Source organism: Perissodus microlepis, unplaced genomic scaffold (genome assembly GCF_051167445.1).
Source record: "Perissodus microlepis isolate ML-2025 ecotype Zambia unplaced genomic scaffold, ASM5116744v1 scaffold_24, whole genome shotgun sequence".
NCBI classification, from domain to species: domain Eukaryota; kingdom Metazoa; phylum Chordata; class Actinopteri; order Cichliformes; family Cichlidae; genus Perissodus; species Perissodus microlepis.
In genome coordinates, this window is record NW_028182046.1 from 314153 (window position 1) to 336100 (window position 21948).

At 45.3% G+C, this 21948-nt stretch overlaps 1 protein-coding gene across 1 annotated transcript; it reads right to left on the minus strand.

Moving 5' to 3' along the window:
• Nucleotides 1-606: 606 nt before the first annotated feature.
• LOC146360572 (kinesin-like protein KIF1B) lies at nucleotides 607-20857 on the minus strand. The gene is made up of 11 exons (XM_084922739.1): nucleotides 20744-20857; nucleotides 20523-20641; nucleotides 20291-20367; nucleotides 19827-19935; nucleotides 19642-19708; nucleotides 18782-18866; nucleotides 16413-16527; nucleotides 12764-16312; nucleotides 3936-4050; nucleotides 3702-3835; nucleotides 607-3616 (listed from the first exon to the last, which is right to left on the minus strand). The coding sequence occupies exons 1-7, from the start codon at nucleotides 20855-20857 to the stop codon at nucleotides 16460-16462; spliced, it is 639 nt and encodes a 212-aa protein (XP_084778865.1). The 3' UTR covers nucleotides 607-3616; nucleotides 3702-3835; nucleotides 3936-4050; nucleotides 12764-16312; nucleotides 16413-16459.
• Nucleotides 20858-21948: the final 1091 nt, after the last annotated feature.

Sequence of the window (21948 nt, forward strand, 5' to 3'; positions counted from 1 at the left end):
CGAAAATGGAGTTTTTCCTTCCCACTGTTGCCAAGTTCTTGCTCATAGGGGGTCATTTGATTGTTGGGGCTTTCTCTGTATTATTGCACAACCTTTATCTTACCATATATTTCAAGTTTATATGTTGTGAATTGGCTTGATTTAAATCAAATTGAACTCATTCAATTAAAACCAAATATAACTTGTAATCCAATCTATTCAAATGTAAAGTCATCTCACTCAATTTGGACTAGCACTGAAAAATACACTGACATCCTCTGTTTCCCAATTAGCAGATCAGAGGTTGATGTTTTATTCATGACTCAATACTTGAATGGTTTTATCCTGTTTATAAATAAACATTTAAAAAGGACGTTGCTTCATTGTCTGATTCATTCTTTGTCTGTGTCGGTCCTTAATACACATACATACATATACATACATAAACTTGAAATGAATTAATCCACCTGTTCACAGGAGATCACAGGAAGATGACACCAAACATCAGAAGATCTTATTGTGCGCTACAGTAAAAGGGTGGTTTCTTGGGGCTAAAAGCACATAATAAACTACAGCAGAAGCTCACATAAAGCAGGAAATAAGCAGGCAGCACTTGATCTGCTAATGCACGTTTCACACTTTTATTGTTGCCTCATTCACTAACAGTTCAATGGTGCAAGATTACCATACACAGAATTAGGATATCTGCATGACACATCTATGCTGTACAGCGAATGGATTATAATTATTACAAATACAGTAAACATATTTACATTTTAGTTCAAGCTCCATACAACATAGATATTTACAAAGTATGAAAATGAAACCGGTCTGACAAATAATAAACAGCGTTAATGACGTTTTTTTTTTTCTTTTCTTTTGGTGAACAAATCTGAAAGGGGGCGGGGTTAACTGATATTAATTGTCAGAGGGGGAAGGGGGAAAATATCATGGCTAGTTTTGTTTGAAAGGCATCAACAGAAAAACACACACAAAAAAAAGTGATGAGGTGAAGAAAGACACAATAAGTCTGCTGTCGTTTTAGATGTCACCAGCTACTTTGTATAGTCCTATATCTCTGATATTAGAAAAAATTAAAATGAGTTCAAATACACCTTTATTTTGATAGAGTTCAGATGGATGCCTCGCATGACTAATGAGTAGATCTCCTCCAAAAAAATAACAGACTTCTAATTCACTCAACCCGCTTTCTAATAAAGAGGAAGCACTAATGTAACTCACCTCCTCAGTCGAGGTGCAGGGGTTACATGTTAGGTCTCCTTTTCCTTCCCCCCCTCTCTTACATTCAAACCCTCTCTTAGTTCACACTAGAACAGGCCGCCACACCATCATTTGGTTTAATATGAGTGGAACAACTAAACCGCACAGACTTTAAATGATCAGTTAGTTGAACCTTTTATTAATATGTGCAAAGAGCTGCAAACTAATATTTAAACATTGCAAACAATAAATACACAATCCAAAATAAAAACACCTCTGCAAATGAAGTGGAAACGTTTGCTCTGGCAGCGCTTCGCATCAACATGTATATGAGGTACATTGCACTTTTGAGACTTGATCTGTGCATAGGTGCATCTTTGATGTGCAGCTCAGAGATCCACAATCCAGCACGTTTCTGTTTCTCTGACCGTCAGGTTGGCTGACCCGAGGTCACGTCAGAGCTTTGTTTTCTATCTATATGTAACAGACAGTTGGTACCTCTCCTTCCACGCATTTCATACGACACAGCAGGCAGACTGCTGGTTGGTTGACCAGAGTTTTTCAATACCTTTCTGCATTAACACATCTCGAGAGGCGTAGGCGCCAAAAAGTGAATCTGAAGCCGAATGTAGCAGCTGCAGCACGGCACACAGAGCAAATATTTTCATGGGGTAGTATCAGAAATAAGACCTTTGAATATGTAGTCCCTTTAACTTCTTTCCTTCTATTAAACCATTCATTCATTCTTTTTCCTTACGTCCTTCTAACCTTTTCACTGTGTTTTCTTTGCGTCTTTACAACAAGAGTGTAAAGTTAATAGCATTAAATGTCAAGGCTTTCTGATTCTCAGTGAGATAGAGCGAGCTAGAGGAGCAGAGAGGGATGTGTTAAATGAGGGTTAACTACCACACTCATCCCAGAACAGACTGCATGTACAAATCAAGTTCTCTCCTTAGTTCGTTTTCATCCTCCTAGTCCTCCTCCTCATCTCCTTGTAACCCTGTTAGTGAGTCAGTATTTTACTGACTCACTAACTGACACTGGCACTATCGGGGGTTTAGAGGCGGCGTATGTACACAGATTGAGGAGGATCTAAGTATGACGTGGATGACAGAGGAAATCGGGCGAGGCTCTCCTGTCAAAGTTCATTCCCACTTTGAGTTTTTGTTTCAGAGACGGTTCAGCCTGATGCAAATTCACTGCGAGAAGAAGAATACCCTATAAATCTATTAGCAGCTATAGTTTAGGTAGCAGAGCGTAAACTAACACGTCACTTGGAGATATCTGTAGATTTTTTCGTCATGGTTTCAAATGTAAGCTGGCTGATTTGGTTCATTTTTGTTTTTTGTTCTAAACTGAGCAAACCTGGTCTTCTCCTGAGGACTGCTGCAGGTGTCACGCGAGCATGTTAATTTAATAAAAAACCAACAGCAAAAAAACCCAAAATAGAATGAAACTCATTTCAGGAGACAAATAAAACCGATAGAGACATTTTCTTTTGTACAGATGATTGGCAAACGGAAAGTTTCTAAAGAGTTGTGCACACACAAGTAGACAACTACAACATGCTACTTAGTTAGGGGAGTTTGGGAATGACAACCAAGCGGAACAAAATTAGACCCAAACATTGTCATCGAAACGAAAACACAAAAAGCTGAGGGGAGGGAATAGAGAGGAGGAAAGCTGAGCTGGCAGCGGGGTTGCTGGAGGGAAGCGGGGAGGCAAAAGTTCTGTGGAACTTCAACGTTTCAGTCGCATGAAAAGAGACTTAAGCCACAAGTCTACTTACAAGAGAAAACCATCAAGAATTACAATGATGAATAAGTTTTAACACTTGGTATTTTCAAAGGCTTTTCAGAAAGGATGGAAGCGGTGGTTTTCCCGCGTACCGCTCCGCCCGATCAGTTCTTCGTCAGGCCGCTGCGCCGCCGCGCCAGCTTAGATCTGCAGGGAGAGTTTTACGTCTATCCTGCCTCCGACGTTTTGCTCACCTTGGTGGCCAGCTCCTTCTCACGATCCACCAGCTCTCCATGTCAGCGGAATCGTAGCCGCTGCTCTCGCTCGGCCTGATGGCGCTTTCAAAGGTGGTGCTTGAGATCTGCAAGGAGATGGAGGTGGACGTGGACAGAGTGCCCCAGCTCACGCTGGGGGACAGAGACTCGCTCAGGGACTTGGTGGTGGGAGCTGTTCCCACGGGAGCCGCCTCTCCCAGCTTCTCTCTCAGCGCCAGAAGGTGACGGGTCTTTTCATCCACCTGGACGAAAGATGGGGACGAATGTGAGGTGGGGAGAAGAGGGGAGGGTTAGTCATGTAAAGTCTGTACTCTAAAAAACCCTTTTTAGAATAGCACTTTGGTCTTTGAGTTGCAGCTGCTCCATCTTCTCTAGCTCCCACTGGTGCTCTAGGATGAGGCTATCTAAGGAAAGAAGGAAACTTTGTAACAGGGCAGATATCTTTGATTGTGAAACAGAGATGGCCACAGTGCAGCAGCCCAGATTTACCAGTCAGGAGTTTTGGAGTATTCAGTCCCAAAGAGGTTCTTGAGAGAACGGGGTGGGGACAACTTGGCGTCTCGGGAGTAAAAGACCATGCAGATGTCTTTGGTGATAATGGCAGGCTGGATGCAATGGTCCAGCTGTAAAGAGGAGATAAAGGGTGTGTGTTAGACACGATGACATCAAGAGACTTAAAAACACGTAAAAAAACAGGTACAACACGGCGGAGCAGCGGCTGACCTCCAGATACGCAGATAAGGTCATGTAGATCTTCTCTCCATAGGGAGTTACGCAGTTGAGCAGGAGGGAGTTGTGCAGGGAGCTGTCCCACACTGCCTCAAAGCGATAGAAAGTGCTGAAAAAGACAGAAAGAGGAAAAGTTAGCTTGACAGCATTATTTTTTATGAAGTCCTACTTGGTGCTAACATTACAGGGTCTCTGTTTACAGCAGTGTGTCATGTTGTTAAAAAAAAGTGAGTGACGTGAGCACAGTTCTGACATATCAAGAAGTGAACGCAGTGACTGAAGCGGTGTTCACATTCATCCTTTAATCATGACAAAACGTGAGGAATTGCACTGAGGTGAGACCTTGACAACAGACAAATCAGGAGCCACAGAGTGTCAAGTGTCAGCCGACACCAATCGGGACAATGATAAGAAAGAAATTCATTTACAGACACGTGAAAAAGCAGTTTAAGGATCTGGATCTAGATTATTACACCACATCATCATTATACCTGTGATTCAGCAGCTGATGGAACCAACTTTAGCAGCAAAAACTTGAGGTAATCATTTTTTATTAGTGTTTCACAGCAGTGTGGACGGATTTCTGGCCCATTTGTCTTTACAATGTTTCTTCGGTTCATTAAAGTTTGCAGATATTTATTCATTCACAGCTTTCTTAACGTTCAATCATGTTGAAGTCTCAACTTTGAGCCACTGCAGCACCACTCTGTTGTTGCTTTGCTGCTGCGCTCTGGAGTCACTGACCCAACGATGATCTCTTTGACTCTAGAGTACTTCATGGCTCACTCAGTGACCTGGACACTTTGCAGGTTCTTTGGCAGCAAAAAAGCTCAAATAATCATCACCCGAGCAAAACCGTTGGTATGACCTGTTTGTCTGATATGCCGTGTTTGGTTTTCACCAATGTTGAAGCTGTGCATTAGGGCTTAGGTTTTCAACTTTGCAAACCTAACCCATGCTGCCATGTTGTATTTAGAGGGAAAATGGTTTCTCCTGGAAGCCTTTCCAAACAGGCCATATTTGTTGAGTCTTTTTCTAATTGCACTGCCATGAACTCCAACATTTAGCATGCTAACTGTGGCCTGTAGAGCCTCAGATGTGTGGGGTGAATTTTCTGGGACGTCCACTCCTGGTAAGATTGGAAACAGTCTTTGAATTTTTTAACTTGCGAATAATCTTTCTTGCTGTAAAATGATGGACTTCAAAGCCTTCCCACATTCGTGGGTATCAACAACTGCTTCTCTAATCCTCACTATGTTACCACTTACCTGAATACGCCACACCAGCAAACTGACAGTAGTGGTTACACTTACTGATGATCTATTGCGTTTTGATTAGCACTTGGCTGATACTGACCCTCTTAACTAATTATGGAAATAGTCTTGGATGTACTTAGTTTTTTAAACACCACATCTGAATTTGGGATCAGTGTTTGTTAAATAAATAATGAACTGGTATAATGTGTTATGTGTTGTTCATCTGAGGTTGCATTTACCTCATATTAAGACCTACTAAGGACCTGATTGTTTTTTTTTAATTATGTCCTGATACATAAAACCTGAGAGCTCACATAACTGCATATGCTCAGAATATACAGCACACATGGATACAAATGACTGCCTTGCAGCAGCAATCGTAAGACCATCACTATGAGCTCTATACAAGGTTGCACTGTTCCTGTTATTAACAGCAGGGGGCACTATCAGCCACAGACTGAGAGCCAGATATGCTCTGCTGGTGCCTCATTGGCCTCATTGTTACTGAGGTAAGACTTTATAGTGAGAAACAGCTGAGGGGGAAAACATTGATCTGGAAACATCTGAGTGTTACAGAGGATATACATAGCACTATGGTTCAGTGTCACACAATCACAAACAAATACAGAAAAGTACTAAAAAGGGTGTTGCCTCCAAAGATCGGGGGAACCGCGCTGGCATTAGGAACAGACTGAGACAGCAGGCGCATCGCGCACCACTGCCCAGTGTCCTACTGGCCAACGTACACACAGGTATGGCTTTGTCCGAATTACATGATGTGCTAAGCTCGCTTCAAAACAAGGACCCGGGCGCAGCCCTCATTGTAGCAGGAGACTTTAATAAAGCGAACCTCAGACAAGTCATGCCAAACTTTTACCAGCATGTCTCGTGTCCAACGAGAGGGGATCGAATTTTGGATCACTGCTACACACCATACAAGCAGGGCTACAAAGCTGTCTCACACCCGGCTTTTGGAAAGTCTGACCACAACGCCATCTTCCTCATTCCCCAGTATAAACAAAACATACGGAGGGAAGACGTAACCACGAGAGAGGTAAAACGGTGGACTGCCCAATCAGAAGCTACGCTACAGGACGCACTCAACGACGTCGACTGGGACATGTTCAGAGCATGCGCAGTCGACATCAACGAGTTTACGGAAGTAGCAGTATGCTTCGTCAATATGCTAGCGGAGGAGATTATCCCCACTGCGAGGGTCACCACATTCCCAAACCAGAAACCGTGGATGGACAGATCGATCCGCACTGCAGTAAACGCCAGGACCGCCTCCTACAACGCAGGTCTCGCCACTGGCGATATGAGCGCCTACAAAGCGGCCTCATACGGCGTGCGGCGCGCGGTGAGAGATGCCAAACGCCGGTACCGGGAGCGTGTGGAATCCCGCTTCCACCAGGGCGACACACGGAGTATGTGGCACGGACTACGCACCATTACGGACTACAAAGCCAGGGACACTGCGCCGATCAACGCCGACTCTGCATTCACCAACGAGCTGAATCAGTTCTACGCCCGTTTCGAGGTTAGCCAGGCGGCTAACGCTATCTACCACCTGAATACCGAGGACAGTGACGTCATCAGCGAGAGACCGGTGACCAGCATCGCGGAGCATGACGTCCGAGCGGCATTGAGGAGAGTGAACACAAGGAAAGCGGCGGGGCCAGACGGCAAACGGAATCGCCGTGTTGCTCCAACTTGCCGTCTGCCCGACTATAAGTTAATCATCCGGTCCATTAATATGTACGCCAGCCGATTCCCATAACCGGCATGCATATGGCCGCTGTCCACGCCGACGTCCACTTTAAAAAGCTGGCAGCAGCAGGAAAAGAAACCTCACAACGGGGACAGACGGTAAAAGCAAGGCAAAGCAAAGCAGCAGCACTTCTGTTAGCGTGGCGTTGCGTAAAACTAAGGCCCACACTTCCTGCAAAGCATAATAAGTAATTACTATAAACGAACAGTAAAAGGCAGCGATCGTAACAAAATTGAATTACGTACCGAGTAGAGCGCGTCATGAAACATGAGCAGAGTGGCTCAAAGGAGGCTTCTACAGCTATGACCTAAAAACAATATCTGTTTACCACCAAGTAAGGTAATGTACACACTACAATGAGTAAACACCTACCAGCCGCGATGGAGGCTTCAGAATGATCTCTGCAACACCAAAGGAAGTCAGGTGACCAAAAAGGAGATCATAGGTAAGAGATACAGGGATGCTCAAATGGCCACTATTTATACTAGCGCCCCCCCAATGCGCCAGGCTGAAAGTGGGCTGAACCAAGGAATAACATTCATCCTGCCACAATCTACCCCTCCTTTTTGCATCGTCGCCCCGACGATGGATTACAAGGACACCCAGGTTAATCCCAAGGCCTAAAAAATGCAGAGACAGCATGCACCCTAAGCTCAGAAATAGAGTTTGCAGCCCCTGGTGCCACCTCCCCTGTTGGTCTTGGGAGATGATGGATGTTTGAATGCTGGCCAGCCGTGGACCGTGTTGTTCTTCGCACCACCATATTTCTTGTATCAGAGCTCATAGTGGGAACAGGAAGAGAGCAAGATGGAACTGGTGCTGCCCTCGGGGTCGCTGTACAAGTGGCTGGAACGGCGGAAAGCCGGTCTTCTGGTGAGAGCAACAACTCAGAGCTACTTGGAATCACTGCCACTGGGCTATAAGATGGTAAAACATTTACTTGAGGAGCTCCTACGCTCAGGAATAGCAGGTCACTGTCACTTGATGAGTCATGTTCTGAGGATGGCATTTCTGGGCCATGTGGACTACTGCTCGGAGCAGGCCCTTCTGATGGTGTAGCTGCTATTACCACAGCCTTCAACAATGTACGATGAACATGCTTCACACTGCTAGGATCATCTGCAGGTGCAATGGTATATACTGCCCCACCTCCTTTAGGTGCCTTCAGGATCCTATATACCGCTGGTTTCCATCGATCTTGGATTTTACATCTCCCTCTTCCACTCAAATCACGCAGGAACACCAACTGCCCGTCATTCAATGGTGCCTCTTTCACCTTTTTATCATGGTGCCTCTTCCTGCGGTCGGCAGCCAGTTGCAGTCGTTCCTTGGCTCCTTCATGTACAACCTGTAGCCGAGCTTTATGCTCCTGAATCCACTCGTGCACATCTCCACTGATGGGATCCGGTACTCTGCCCAACAGAAAGTCCACTGGCAACCTGGGTTCTTGCCCAAACATCAATAAAAATGGAGTTTCCCCAGTAGCCTGATGGGGAGTGGTGTTGTAGCAATAGAGTAACTGGGGCAAACATACATTCCAGTCCCTTTTCCTGGATACTGGCAGGGTCCGCAACAAATTGTGCAAAGTCCTATTAAAGCGTTCGCACTGACCATTTCCAGCCGGATGATAAGGAGTAGTATGGGACTTCTCAATACCATAAAACTTGCAGAGCTGCTGGATCAGGGAGCTTTCAAAGTTACGACCCTGATCAGAATGAATACGCGCAGGTACACCAAACTTCGAGAACCACTCTGTTACGAGAACCTGGGCCACTGTAGCAGCACATTGGTCACGAGTGGGGACAGCCAATGTATACTTGCTGAAAACATCAGTCATTACCAAGACGTTCTCCAGCCCATTCCGGGAAGGTTCAAGCAGGGTGTAATCAATAGCCAAGATTTCATTTGGTCGAGAAGCCAACAAATGTCCCATGAAACTTTGAGCTGCTGGTTGGGTGTCTTTTGCAACTTGGCAACGTTCACATCTCTGACACCAGCGAGCTACCTCAGCAGACATACCTGGCCAGTAGCACCGTGAGCGGAGAAGCGCTAGGGTCCTTTCCACACCTTGATGGCCGTGCTCCTGATGAACATGAGTCAGCACCTGCTCCATTAGTGCACTAGGCAGCAAAAGCTGAAGTACCACCTCGGCACCGTCAGGGCGATGAACCTGACGTAGGAACAGGGAACCTGAAAATGAACCTTGTCGTAGCAGCACCAGAACAGGTGGGGCAAGTTGCTGCCGCTCCTCGAAGCTAGGTCGCTGCTTCCGTCTCCAGAACACCAGGATCTCTTTTATCACTGGATCGACCTGTTGGAGGGCATGAAGATCAGGAGTAGTGAGATGGGGCAAAACTGTAATGGCAGCTTGGGATACCTCAGCTGGTCCCAGCTGCAAGGCTTGTTGAAGAGGTTCAGGCAAGGCTGTACCAGGAACCATGGCTTTAATTTCCTGAGGATCGGGTGGATGCTGGCGAGATAAAGCGTCTGCATTCTTATTACTCCTTCCTGACCTGTACTTTAAGTCGAAGTCAAACGAAGCAAGCTGAGCTGCCCAGCGCTGTTCAGTAGCCCCAAGTTTAGCAGAAGACAAATGACTAAGAGGATTGTTGTCAGTGTAAACAATACACTTGTGGCCCAACAAGTACTCTCTAAACTTCTCAGTCATGGCCCACTTAAGTGCCAAAAACTCCAGCTTCATTGAGCTATAATTTAGCATATTGCGCTCAGTAGGCCTCAAACCCCGACTGGCATAGGCTATTGGCCTCACCTTACCTCCCTGCTCCTGGGAGAGCACTGCTCCTAGGCCGCCATGACTGGCATCCACTTCTAAAATAAAAGGCAAAGAGAAATCTGCATAAGCGAGCACTGGTGCTGTGGTCAGTTTAGTCTTTAATGCCTCAAAACTTTGAGCACATTCTGTAGTCCAGTTCTCCATTACACCATGCTCTGACCTCTTCTTTGATTTTCTGCCTCCCCACTCTGCCACCAGTCTATGCAGAGGTGCCGCCAACTTGGCAAAACCCTCTACAAAACGGCGATAATAGCTGGCAAACCCAAGAAAGGACCGCAGTTCTGAAACAGTCTTAGGAGGCTGCCAGTTAGCCACCACTTCAACCTTGCTAGGGTCCGTGGAGACACCCTGATCGGAGATGACGTGGCCCAAGTAGCGAACCTCCCGCTGGAAAAAGGCACATTTGGCAAGCTTTGCTTTCAAACCCTCCTGCTGAAGCCGACCTAGCACCACATCCAGCCGCTCAAGATGTTGCTGTACTGTTGATGAGAAGATTACAATGTCATCAAGATAGAGAAGCAGAGACTGGCACTGTTGATCACCGAAAAGGCGTTGCATTAGTCTCTGGAAGGTGCTAGGGGCATTACAGAGCCCAAATGGCATTCGGTTCCACTCAAATAGGCCAAAAGGAGTACAGAAGGCAGTCTTGGGCCTATCCTCTTCCGTAACTGGGACCTGATTGTAGCCACTGGCTAAATCCATGGTGGAAAACCAACGGGCACCAGTCAGCGCATCTAGGGATTCCTCAATGCGCGGCAGGGGGAAGGCATCTTTCCTTGTCTTGTTGTTCAATTGCCGATAATCAACACACATGCGTGGGCTGCCATCCTTTTTCTTAACGAGCACAATGGGAGAAGCATAGGGGCTGCTACTCTCTCTAATCACCTTAGCCCCTAGTAACTGGTTAATATGCTCTTTCACAACCTCATACTCTGAAGGGGGGATGCGCCTATAACGCTGCCGCACGGGGATATCATCTAAGAGCGGAATGTCATGGGAGATCAAGTTAGTGCAACCCAAATCAGTGTCATGAGCAGAAAAGACCGCGCTGTATTTCTTAAGGAGAGACCTCACCTGTCCCTGTTCCTCGGCTGACAGTTTAGACAAATCAATTCCTTCCATCTGATCCTGCACAGTAGGCGTGGCGGTGTGAGATGCCATTGTTGCTATGTTATGGGGTATTTCTGTCACACCAGCAGGCAAACTGACAACGTGAACATCCTCCAGGGTCCCCATAATGGTCCTGGGTTGAAGCAAAACCGCTGTGGTCCCTACATTAACAACTGGTATGTATGCAGTACCTCTAACCACTCGAACCAATGCAGGGGACGCTAAGAGTCCAGCAGGCAAATTAACATCATTGGGTTCAAATAACACGGTGGCACCTGAATATTGCTCAGAACAGGTGGCGGCCACTATTTTCATTACACCACCCGGAATGCAACATGCTCGCTTACCTCTCACTCTCACATGGCCAGACAAATCCGGTGGGGCTCTTGTACTAACATCATGACACTTTTGCAGCGCATGCACAAGGGGTTTAGGGGCCTCTGTGACAGAGCCTAAACTAAACAATGCTTCACCATGTTGCCCAAAAAGCTCGTGGTAACACTTCCGAATCACATTCATCCCCAATACACCTGGAACCGTAGAAGGTCCTGCACCTGGCGGATCATTAACGATCAACACGCCACACTGTGGAATAAACTTACCAAAGAGCTCTACACCTAGCTCTATATAGCCAAGGTAGGGAATAGACAAACCATTAGCCGCTTTAAGCTGCAACCAATGACAAGCTTGGAGATGTTCTTGACCCCAGGACTCAAAATGCTGGCGGAAAAAGCTTTCAGTAATGGTAGACACCATGGACCCTGTATCAACCAAACAAGGTAGTTTTATACCGCCCATGTCCACATCTATATGTGGACAGGATGAAACTAATTTGGAGACTGCCTCTGGACCATTGGAAACAACCCTTGAGCCAATAGACACCCCACCCGAACTGTGGCTCGGCAGTACGGAGGGTGCTAGTTTTCCGAGGCCGTATTTAAAGGAGAGTGCCTGCGATTATGCGGAGGGGCCCGAGAAGGAGGCCGGGAACGAAGAACACGTTCCCCATCACATTCCCGAGCAAAATGTCCAGGTTGCTGACAACGCCTGCATATAATGGAATCGCTCTGTCCTGAGCGAGACATTCGATGGGGGCCCTGCAATCGAGCAATGCTCTGAGTGAGCTGATTAAGTTGCTCCTGCTGGCGCTTTAACAAGTCCTTCATCTCACTCATCTCAGACAGATGGGTGGACTGGGCTATTCCTGAAGGACCGCTATGGACCCCATACTGAATGCCATAGACAGAAGGGACAGAACTACTTCTATGTCTAACGCCACTAGGCAACCCTTCACGTTCCCACCTAATAGCTTCCCCTCTAATTTCTAGCAATGTCAGGGTTGGCTGCCTCCTTACTAGCTTCTTTAATTCCCGCCGCAACGTACTGTCCAAGACCTGTTCAACAAATTGATCTCTTAGTAAAACATCAGCATTGGGCATGCCATTAGGGGCACTCGATTTAACTTTTTCCATAAGACCCAAGAGGGCAAGGGAAAACTCTTGCAGTGTCTCACCTTCCTGCTGTTTTCTAGAGAAGAAAGCTTCCTGCAATGCTACATAGGAGTCTGAACAGCCATAAAGTTCTTGCAATATAGTGATGATCTTAGCGGGATCAGTCCTCTCTACACTAGAGCGATATTTGATCTCCTCACGTGCTTCCCCTTCCAGGTGGTCAAACAGGAAAAATGCTTTATCAGCCAAAGACAAATGACGTGCCCTAGCACAAACTTCTATTTCCTCCAACCATTCATTCAACCCTATACCTGATTTTCCTCTAAACATAGGGCATTTTCTGTCACGGGGCACAAAAACTAGTCTCTCTGCTACAGGGACACTAGCAGTTGGGGGGTTAACAGATGATGCAGTTGAAGTAGAAGGTGTAGCACTTGTACCTGACCCAACAGCCCTCTCCTGACGCAGCCTCTCATTGTCTGCTTTTAGCTGCGCAATCAAGTCCCTGAGTTCCTGTAACTCTTCCTCCATCTCTGTAACACAGATGTGGAATCCAACACCAAAGTAGCTGCTGCTTTGCTTTTATCCTGTACAAAATGAATTAAAAAAAAACAAAAAAAACACTTTACGTTACACCAGATAATAAAAAAAAATAAAAAAGGAACACACGTCTTTGTTTTTAAAGAGTATATCCTGTCGACAAACGCCAAGTTTGTGGCAGCACGAGGTGAGAATAAAGTAAATACTCTTCACAGTTTAAGACAACGCCACTCTGGGAATTTCACCCAGAGAATACTGGAAGTAACACTAATCACCAAGGAGGCAGTTAGGTTTGTTATACTCAGTACAGAGATGAGGTTCAATGATAAAACAAGTTGACAATATATTAAAAATTATTTAAAACACCGTATAAAAGCACAATCATAAATATCCATGTACAAATATGCTTAAAAAGGTATTCAGAGCTGAGGCTTACCAGTGGAGGGGCAGGGATGCCACGCACAAACTCCAAAAAAAGAAAACACACCAAGACACAAGTGCAACACAAAATCACACACACTAATAAACTAAACAAGGCAGGTGTGTACACTCAAGGATCCCACCACCAAGGCACCCTAGTCTCCTCCACGTCGGCACTCCGCATCTGAATAAAAGAACAAAGAAAATTTTAATATATTACAACAAAACTAATGTAGCGCTGGGGGATAACCCAACTGCAGGACCACACTGGTGATCTGCAGCTAGAAAAAGGGCCTCCCACCAGTGGCGTAACAAAAATCAAAACTACAAATCAAAACAACAGAAAACATACAACGGGATAAAACTTTAAAATCTGGAGCAAACGGAATCGCCGTGTTGCTCCAACTTGCCGTCTGCCCGACTATAAGTTAATCATCCGGTCCATTAATATGTACGCCAGCCGATTCCCATAACCGGCATGCATATGGCCGCTGTCCACGCCGACGTCCACTTTAAAAGGCTGGCAGCAGCAGGAAAAGAAACCTCACAACGGGGACAGACGGTAAAAGCAAGGCAACCTTTTATTAATATGTGCAAAGAGCTGCAAACTAATATTTAAACATTGCAAACAATAAATACACAATCCAAAATAAAAACACCTCTGCAAATGAAGTGGAAACGTTTGCTCTGGCAGCGCTTCGCATCAACATGTATATGAGGTACATTGCACTTTTGAGACTTGATCTGTGCATAGGTGCATCTTTGATGTGCAGCTCAGAGATCCACAATCCAGCACGTTTCTGTTTCTCTGACCGTCAGGTTGGCTGACCCGAGGTCACGTCAGAGCTTTGTTTTTCATCTATATGTAACAGACAGTTGGTACCTCTCCTTCCACGCATTTCATACGACACAGCAGGCAGACTGCTGGTTGGTTGACCAGAGTTTTTCAATACCTTTCTGCATTAACACATCTCGAGAGGCGTAGGCGCCAAAAAGTGAATCCGAAGCCGAATGTAGCAGCTGCAGCACGGCACACAGAGCAAATATTTTCATGGGGTAGTATCAGAAATAAGACCTTTGAATATGTAGTCCCTTTAACTTCTTTCCTTCTATTAAACCATTCATTCATTCTTTTTCCTTACGTCCTTCTAACCTTTTCACTGTGTTTTCTTTGCGTCTTTACAACAAGAGTGTAAAGTTAATAGCAGTAAATGTCAAGGCTTTCTGATTCTCAGTGAGATAGAGCGAGCTAGAGGAGCAGAGAGGGATGTGTTAAATGAGGGTTAACTACCACACTCATCCCAGAACAGACTGCATGTACAAATCAAGTTCTCTCCTTAGTTCGTTTTCATCCTCCTAGTCCTCCTCCTCATCTCCTTGTAACCCTGTTAGTGAGTCAGTATTTTACTGACTCACTAACTGACACTGGCACTATCGGGGGTTTAGAGGCGGCGTATGTACACAGATTGAGGAGGATCTAAGTATGACGTGGATGACAGAGGAAATCGGGCGAGGCTCTCCTGTCAAAGTTCATTCCCACTTTGAGTTTTTGTTTCAGAGACGGTTCAGCCTGATGCAAATTCACTGCGAGAAGAAGAATACCCTATAAATCTATTAGCAGCTATAGTTTAGGTAGCAGAGCGTAAACTAACACGTCACTTGGAGATATCTGTAGATTTTTTCGTCATGGTTTCAAATGTAAGCTGGCTGATTTGGTTCATTTTTGTTTTTTGTTCTAAACTGAGCAAACCTGGTCTTCTCCTGAGGACTGCTGCAGGTGTCACGCGAGCATGTTAATTTAATAAAAAACCAACAGCAAAAAAACCCAAAATAGAATGAAACTCATTTCAGGAGACAAATAAAACCGATAGAGACATTTTCTTTTGTACAGATGATTGGCAAACGGAAAGTTTCTAAAGAGTTGTGCACACACAAGTAGACAACTACAACATGCTACTTAGTTAGGGGAGTTTGGGAATGACAACCAAGCGGAACAAAATTAGACCCAAACATTGTCATCGAAACGAAAACACAAAAAGCTGAGGGGAGGGAATAGAGAGGAGGAAAGCTGAGCTGGCAGCGGGGTTGCTGGAGGGAAGCGGGGAGGCAAAAGTTCTGTGGAACTTCAACGTTTCAGTCGCATGAAAAGAGACTTAAGCCACAAGTCTACTTACAAGAGAAAACCATCAAGAATCACAATGATGAATAAGTTTTAACACTTGGTATTTTCTGTATTTTCAAAGGCTTTTCAGAAAGGATGGAAGCGGTGGTTTTCCCGCGTACCGCTCCGCCCGATCAGTTCTTCGTCAGGCCGCCGCGCCGCCTCGCCAGCTTAGATCTGCAGGGAGAGTTTTACGTCTATCCTGCCTCCGACGTTTTTCTCACCTTGGTGGCCAGCTCCTTCTCACGATCCACCAGCTCTCCATGTCAGCGGAATCGTAGCCGCTGCTCTCGCTCGGCCTGATGGCGCTTTCAAAGGTGGTGCTTGAGATCTGCAAGGAGATGGAGGTGGACGTGGACAGAGTGCCCCAGCTCACGCTGGGGGACAGAGACTCGCTCAGGGACTTGGTGGTGGGAGCTGTTCCCACGGGAGCCGCCTCTCCCAGCTTCTCTCTCAGCGCCAGAAGGTGACGGGTCTTTTCATCCACCTGGACGAAAGATGGGGACGAATGTGAGGTGGGGAGAAGAGGGGAGGGTTAGTCATGTAAAGTCTGTACTCTAAAAAACCCTTTTTAGAATAGCACTTTGGTCTTTGAGTTGCAGCTGCTCCATCTTCTCTAGCTCCCACTGGTGCTCTAGGATGAGGCTATCTAAGGAAAGAAGGAAACTTTGTAACAGGGCAGATATCTTTGATTGTGAAACAGAGATGGCCACAGTGCAGCAGCCCAGATTTACCAGTCAGGAGTTTTGGAGTATTCAGTCCCAAAGAGGTTCTTGAGAGAACGGGGTGGGGACAACTTGGCGTCTCGGGAGTAAAAGACCATGCAGATGTCTTTGGTGATAATGGCAGGCTGGATGCAATGGTCCAGCTGTAAAGAGGAGATAAAGGGTGTGTGTTAGACACGATGACATCAAGAGACTTAAAAACACGTAAAAAAACAGGTACAACACGGCGGAGCAGCGGCTGACCTCCAGATACGCAGATAAGGTCATGTAGATCTTCTCTCCATAGGGAGTTACGCAGTTGAGCAGGAGGGAGTTGTGCAGGGAGCTGTCCCACACTGCCTCAAAGCGATAGAAAGTGCTGAAAAAGACAGAAAGAGGAAAAGTTAGCTTGACAGCATTATTTTTTATGAAGTCCTACTTGGTGCTAACATTACAGGGTCTCTGTTTACAGCAGTGTGTCATGTTGTTAAAAAAAGGGAGTGACGTGAGCACAGTTCTGACATATCAAGAAGTGAACGCAGTGACTGAAGCGGTGTTCACATTCATCCTTTAATCATGACAAAACGTGAGGAATTGCACTGAGGTTAGACCTTGACAACAGACAAATCAGGAGCCACAGAGTGTCAAGTGTCAGCCGACACCAATCGGGACAATGATAAGAAAGAAATTCATTTACAGACACGTGAAAAAGCAGTTTAAGGATCTGGATCTAGATTATTACACCACATCATCATTATACCTGTGATTCAGCAGCTGATGGAACCAACTTTAGCAGCAAAAACTTGAGGTAATCATTTTTTATTAGTGTTTCACAGCAGTGTGGACGGATTTCTGGCCCATTTGTCTTTACAATGTTTCTTCGGTTCATTAAAGTTTGCAGATATTTATTCATTCACAGCTTTCTTAACGTTCAATCATGTTGAAGTCTCAACTTTGAGCCACTGCAGCACCACTCTGTTGTTGCTTTGCTGCTGCGCTCTGGAGTCACTGACCCAACGATGATCTCTTTGACTCTAGAGTACTTCATGGCTCACTCAGTGACCTGGACACTTTGCAGGTTCTTTGGCAGCAAAAAAGCTCAAATAATCATCACCCGAGCAAAACCGTTGGTATGACCTGTTTGTCTGATATGCCGTGTTTGGTTTTCACCAATGTTGAAGCTGTGCATTAGGGCTTAGGTTTTCAACTTTGCAAACCTAACCCATGCTGCCATGTTGTATTTAGAGGGAAAATGGTTTCTCCTGGAAGCCTTTCCAAACAGGCCATATTTGTTGAGTCTTTTTCTAATTGCACTGCCATGAACTCCAACGTTTAGCATGCTAACTGTGGCCTGTAGAGCCTCAGATGTGTGGGGTGAATTTTCTGGGACGTCCACTCCTGGTAAGATTGGAAACAGTCTTTGAATTTTTTAACTTGCGAATAATCTTTCTTGCTGTAAAATGATGGACTTCAAAGCCTTCCCACATTCGTGGGTATCAACAACTGCTTCTCTAATCCTCACTATGTTACCACTTACCTGAATACGCCACACCAGCAAACTGACAGTAGTGGTTACACTTACTGATGATCTATTGCGTTTTGATTAGCACTTGGCTGATACTGACCCTCTTAACTAATTATGGAAATAGTCTTGGATGTACTTAGTTTTTTAAACACCACATCTGAATTTCAGCTCAGTGTTTGTTAAATAAATAATGACCTGGTATAATGTGTTATGTGTTGTTCATCTGAGGTTGCATTTACCTCATATTAAGACCTACTAAGGACCTGTTTGTTTTTTTTTAATTATGTCCTGATACATAAAACCTGAGAGCTCACATAACTGCATATGCTCAGAATATACAGCACACATGGATACAAATGACTGCCTTGCAGCAGCAATCGTAAGACCATCACTATGAGCTCTATACAAGGTTGCACTGTTCCTGTTATTAACAGCAGGGGGCACTATCAGCCACAGACTGAGAGCCAGATATGCTCTGCTGGTGCCTCATTGGCCTCATTGTTACTGAGGTAAGACTTTATAGTGAGAAACAGCTGAGGGGGAAAACATTGATCTGGAAACATCTGAGTGTTACAGAGGATATACATAGCACTATGGTTCAGTGTCACACAATCACAAACAAATACAGAAAAGTACTAAAAAGGGTGTTGCCTCCAAAGATCGCTTTTACTGGTTTGGAGCTTAGGAGGCTTAATATCGACAGGCATGAATGAAGACAGATCAGAACAGCTGTTTTATCACAGCATCCAGTACCAACACAACCATCCACACTCAAGAGCCTGTTGGCTTCAGAGTCAGCAGCTGAATGTCTAAAATATGAAATGTAATTTTTTGGTCCATCAGCTACAGCTACAGCATGAACTGCTTAAAGTGAGAAGCAGCCTAAAGCCCGACAGATTCATCTTTCCAGACTGAAAATATCTCAGAGTGAACCGAGTGGTGCGTTTTCAGTGTGATCTCACAAAGTCAAATCCCTTTAATGATGTTCTGTCCTGTCTTCCTCTATCAAAAGCACACAAACACTATAAAACATTGTTTCTGTGCTTTGGGTTTGTTGTTTTCTACACAGAGGTATAGTACGACTAAACCCTAAAGGTAGGCTGCTCACCTACAACCAGCTCACGAATATCTTTCCAATGGAGCTCGCTGCCCTTCTCGTGGATGAGGGTCACTGTGATCCTCTGCTGGATCCCCTGCAGCAAACATAACAGGAGTTCAGGATCACAGTGAGCACAGCTAGAGCAACATTACGCTTTAAAAGAAGAGATTCAACTGTGTACAAAGGAAGCAGTTACCACTGTGTGAGTAATAAGAAAACAACATTGTTGGGTCTGTGTTTCCACAAGCCCCGCTAATTCTAGAGACTTATTCATCATGAAGAAAACAAGACAGTCGATCGATCAATCACTTGCACAAGGGAGGCCTGTGTCCACCACGAAAATGACCTCGACGACGACCTCCCTTGCTGCCCTTTTTATTGAGAAACAGTTCACACAAAACACGTCAGAACAAAGCCACGCCCAGACAAGGCATTGTATGTATATGTGTGAACTTCTGTATTTAAGTAAGAATGTGTGTGTGTGTGTGTGTGTGTGTGTGTGTGTGTGTGTGTGTGTGTGTGTGTGTGTGTGTGTGTGTGTGTGTTCTCCTGCTGATCAAAGGGTCATATAGCATAAAAGCAGGAGGAACATCCTTGGTCATAAAGAGGGTAGTCTCCCCCACACCCTAGATGGTTCACCCTAGATAACACAGTGAAGCCATACAAAGGGGAGGAAGTTTACCAACATCAAACAGAGCTTCACAAGGATGTTCCTGTGATTAAAAACACTACTGCCCCCCATCCAGATTCTCGAGAATCTGGGGAGGGGAGGACAGAAAGAATTCCTTAAAACAATCTACAAATGGTAAACATAAAAATGACAAACATTTAACAATTCACTCTAACAAACATGTGCACCAATCCTGTACCTGGTGCAGCAGGTAGGTACCATGGCAGAGCAGGCCTCCACTGTGATCCACGATGGCTGGGATGTACCTGTGCATGGAGGGAGGAGGTGACACAACATCCCAAATGATAATATTCTTCGTGGAGATAATTTTTATGGTTCCTTTAAAGCTTGTGCGTGAATATAACACTCCAGGTGGATACTCACTCTCCAGTGGGCTCCAGCTCGCTGATCTCAAACCAGACCAGCAGGTCGTACTTGCTGACACACTGACCCAGGTTGGATTTGGTGATGGTGTTCAACTTGGAGGCTGCAACTGGCACACACACACACACACACACACACACACACACACACACACACACACACACACAGAAGCTCAACGTTATCAAGCTGGAATTTGTCTGCATTTAAGAGAAGATGAATAAAAGTGAGGAGTATTTACTACATTCTTTGGGTGACTAAATGGAGGATGGATAGGTGACGTGAAAACACTACCAGTGGCAGCACCCTGCTGTCTCACACATCGGGATCACGGTCCTGTTGAAACGGGCTAATCGCTAAAGCTCACAGTTGCATTCGTCTATACTCAATATGATAGAGAGGAATGTTATTACACTTGAAAACTGCTCTATTCACGTCTTCTTTGGTGTGAATGATATGTCATTGACCCTGAAGTTGTCTCCTCAGGACAGTTTCTAAGCAACGGATGGGAATAGGATAGTACTTCCTGGATGCTGTTGGAGGACTGTTGACATAATAAAAATACATTTTATTTATATATGCATATAAAATTAGCCAATGTGATTAGAATACAATCGTCTACACATTTCTAACAAAATCTGCTGCATTAAATATGAATTATCACTGCATGACTGGATCTGCTGTTTGACCCCCACCAACCTGTTCACGTCCTGGCCATGGAGGTGCAGCGAGTGCTGCTGGTAGTGGCCGAACACTTCAAACACGACGGGCTTGCTCTTGATGTGCTCAATAAAAGACTTTGTAACTTTGACAGAAATCTGTTCCAACAGATAAAAAAAAAGGGTTTGACAAACTGAGTTGGAATAAAATCGTTGAAGCACAGTTAGTGTGTGTAGGTGCAGATGTGTGTGTGCACCCACATTCTGGACGTGGTAAAAGCCCGGAGGAGCTCCTTTGCCAGTGTTTTTCAGAGGCTTGGTGGAAAAAGCCTCATTGTGACGGTGCAAGAAACTGAGGGGTTCATTCTGGTTCATCACATTGGTGATCACAGCACCACAGGGAACTGTGCTGTCCCCTCTTCTCTTCACCCTGTACACCTCTGACGTCTGCTACAACTCTGAATCTCAGACGTTTGTGGACGACACAGCCATCATGGGGTGTATCTAGGATGACCAGGAAGAGGAGTACAGGAGTCTGGTGAGAAACGTCATTACATGAAGTCACACAAACCACCTGCAACTCAACACTTCAAAGACCAAGCAACTGGTTGTGGACTTCGGGAGGTCCAGACCGGGTCCACTGACAGTTCAGATAGAGAGAGAGGAGGTGGAGGTGGAGGTGGTCAACAAGTACAAGTACCTCGGGCTGTGGGTGGACAACAAACTGGACTGGTCATGCAACACACAGCACCTGTATAAAAAAGGCCAAAGCAGACTGTACTTCCTCAGGAGACTGAGGTCTTTCAACATCTGCAGGAAGCTCCTGAGGTTGCCGGAGGACTATTCTATGCTGTGGTGTGCTGGGGAAGCAGCACTGTGGTTGGCATGAAGCTGGACACTCTGGTGACAGTGGCAGAGAAGAGGACATTAAAGAAAATGCGGGACATTATGGACAATGCTGGGCATCCTCTGCATATGTTCATAAACAACCAAAGGAGTCTGCTCAGCGACAGGTTGGTCTAGGACCAACAGACTTAAAAACTCCTTTGTCCCACACGCCATCAAACTGGTTAATTCCTCGCTGGAGGGGAGAGGGAGGGGAAACAGGAGGACAAAGGAGGGCAGGAACAACTAAGCTGTAGTGTTGTCTCACTGTGCAACAGACTTTAGCTGTCTTCATCTCATTAATGAGTACATTTCACTATTATTCCTATTATATATTCTGTATTTATAAATGTGTATATGTGCTATATTTTTCTGCTTATGCTCATACTCTCATTCCCCTTTACTTGATATTCTAACTCTGTAATATGCAACTTCTGTCAGTGTTCGGATACTGGAAACTGAATTTCCCGGAGGAACCACCCGAGGGATTAATAACGTTCTATCTAATCTACATCGACAACAGAAAAAGAAAATCTGCTGCTTGCAACAGCATTGTGTTAGAAGCATTTTTACTGGAGTGA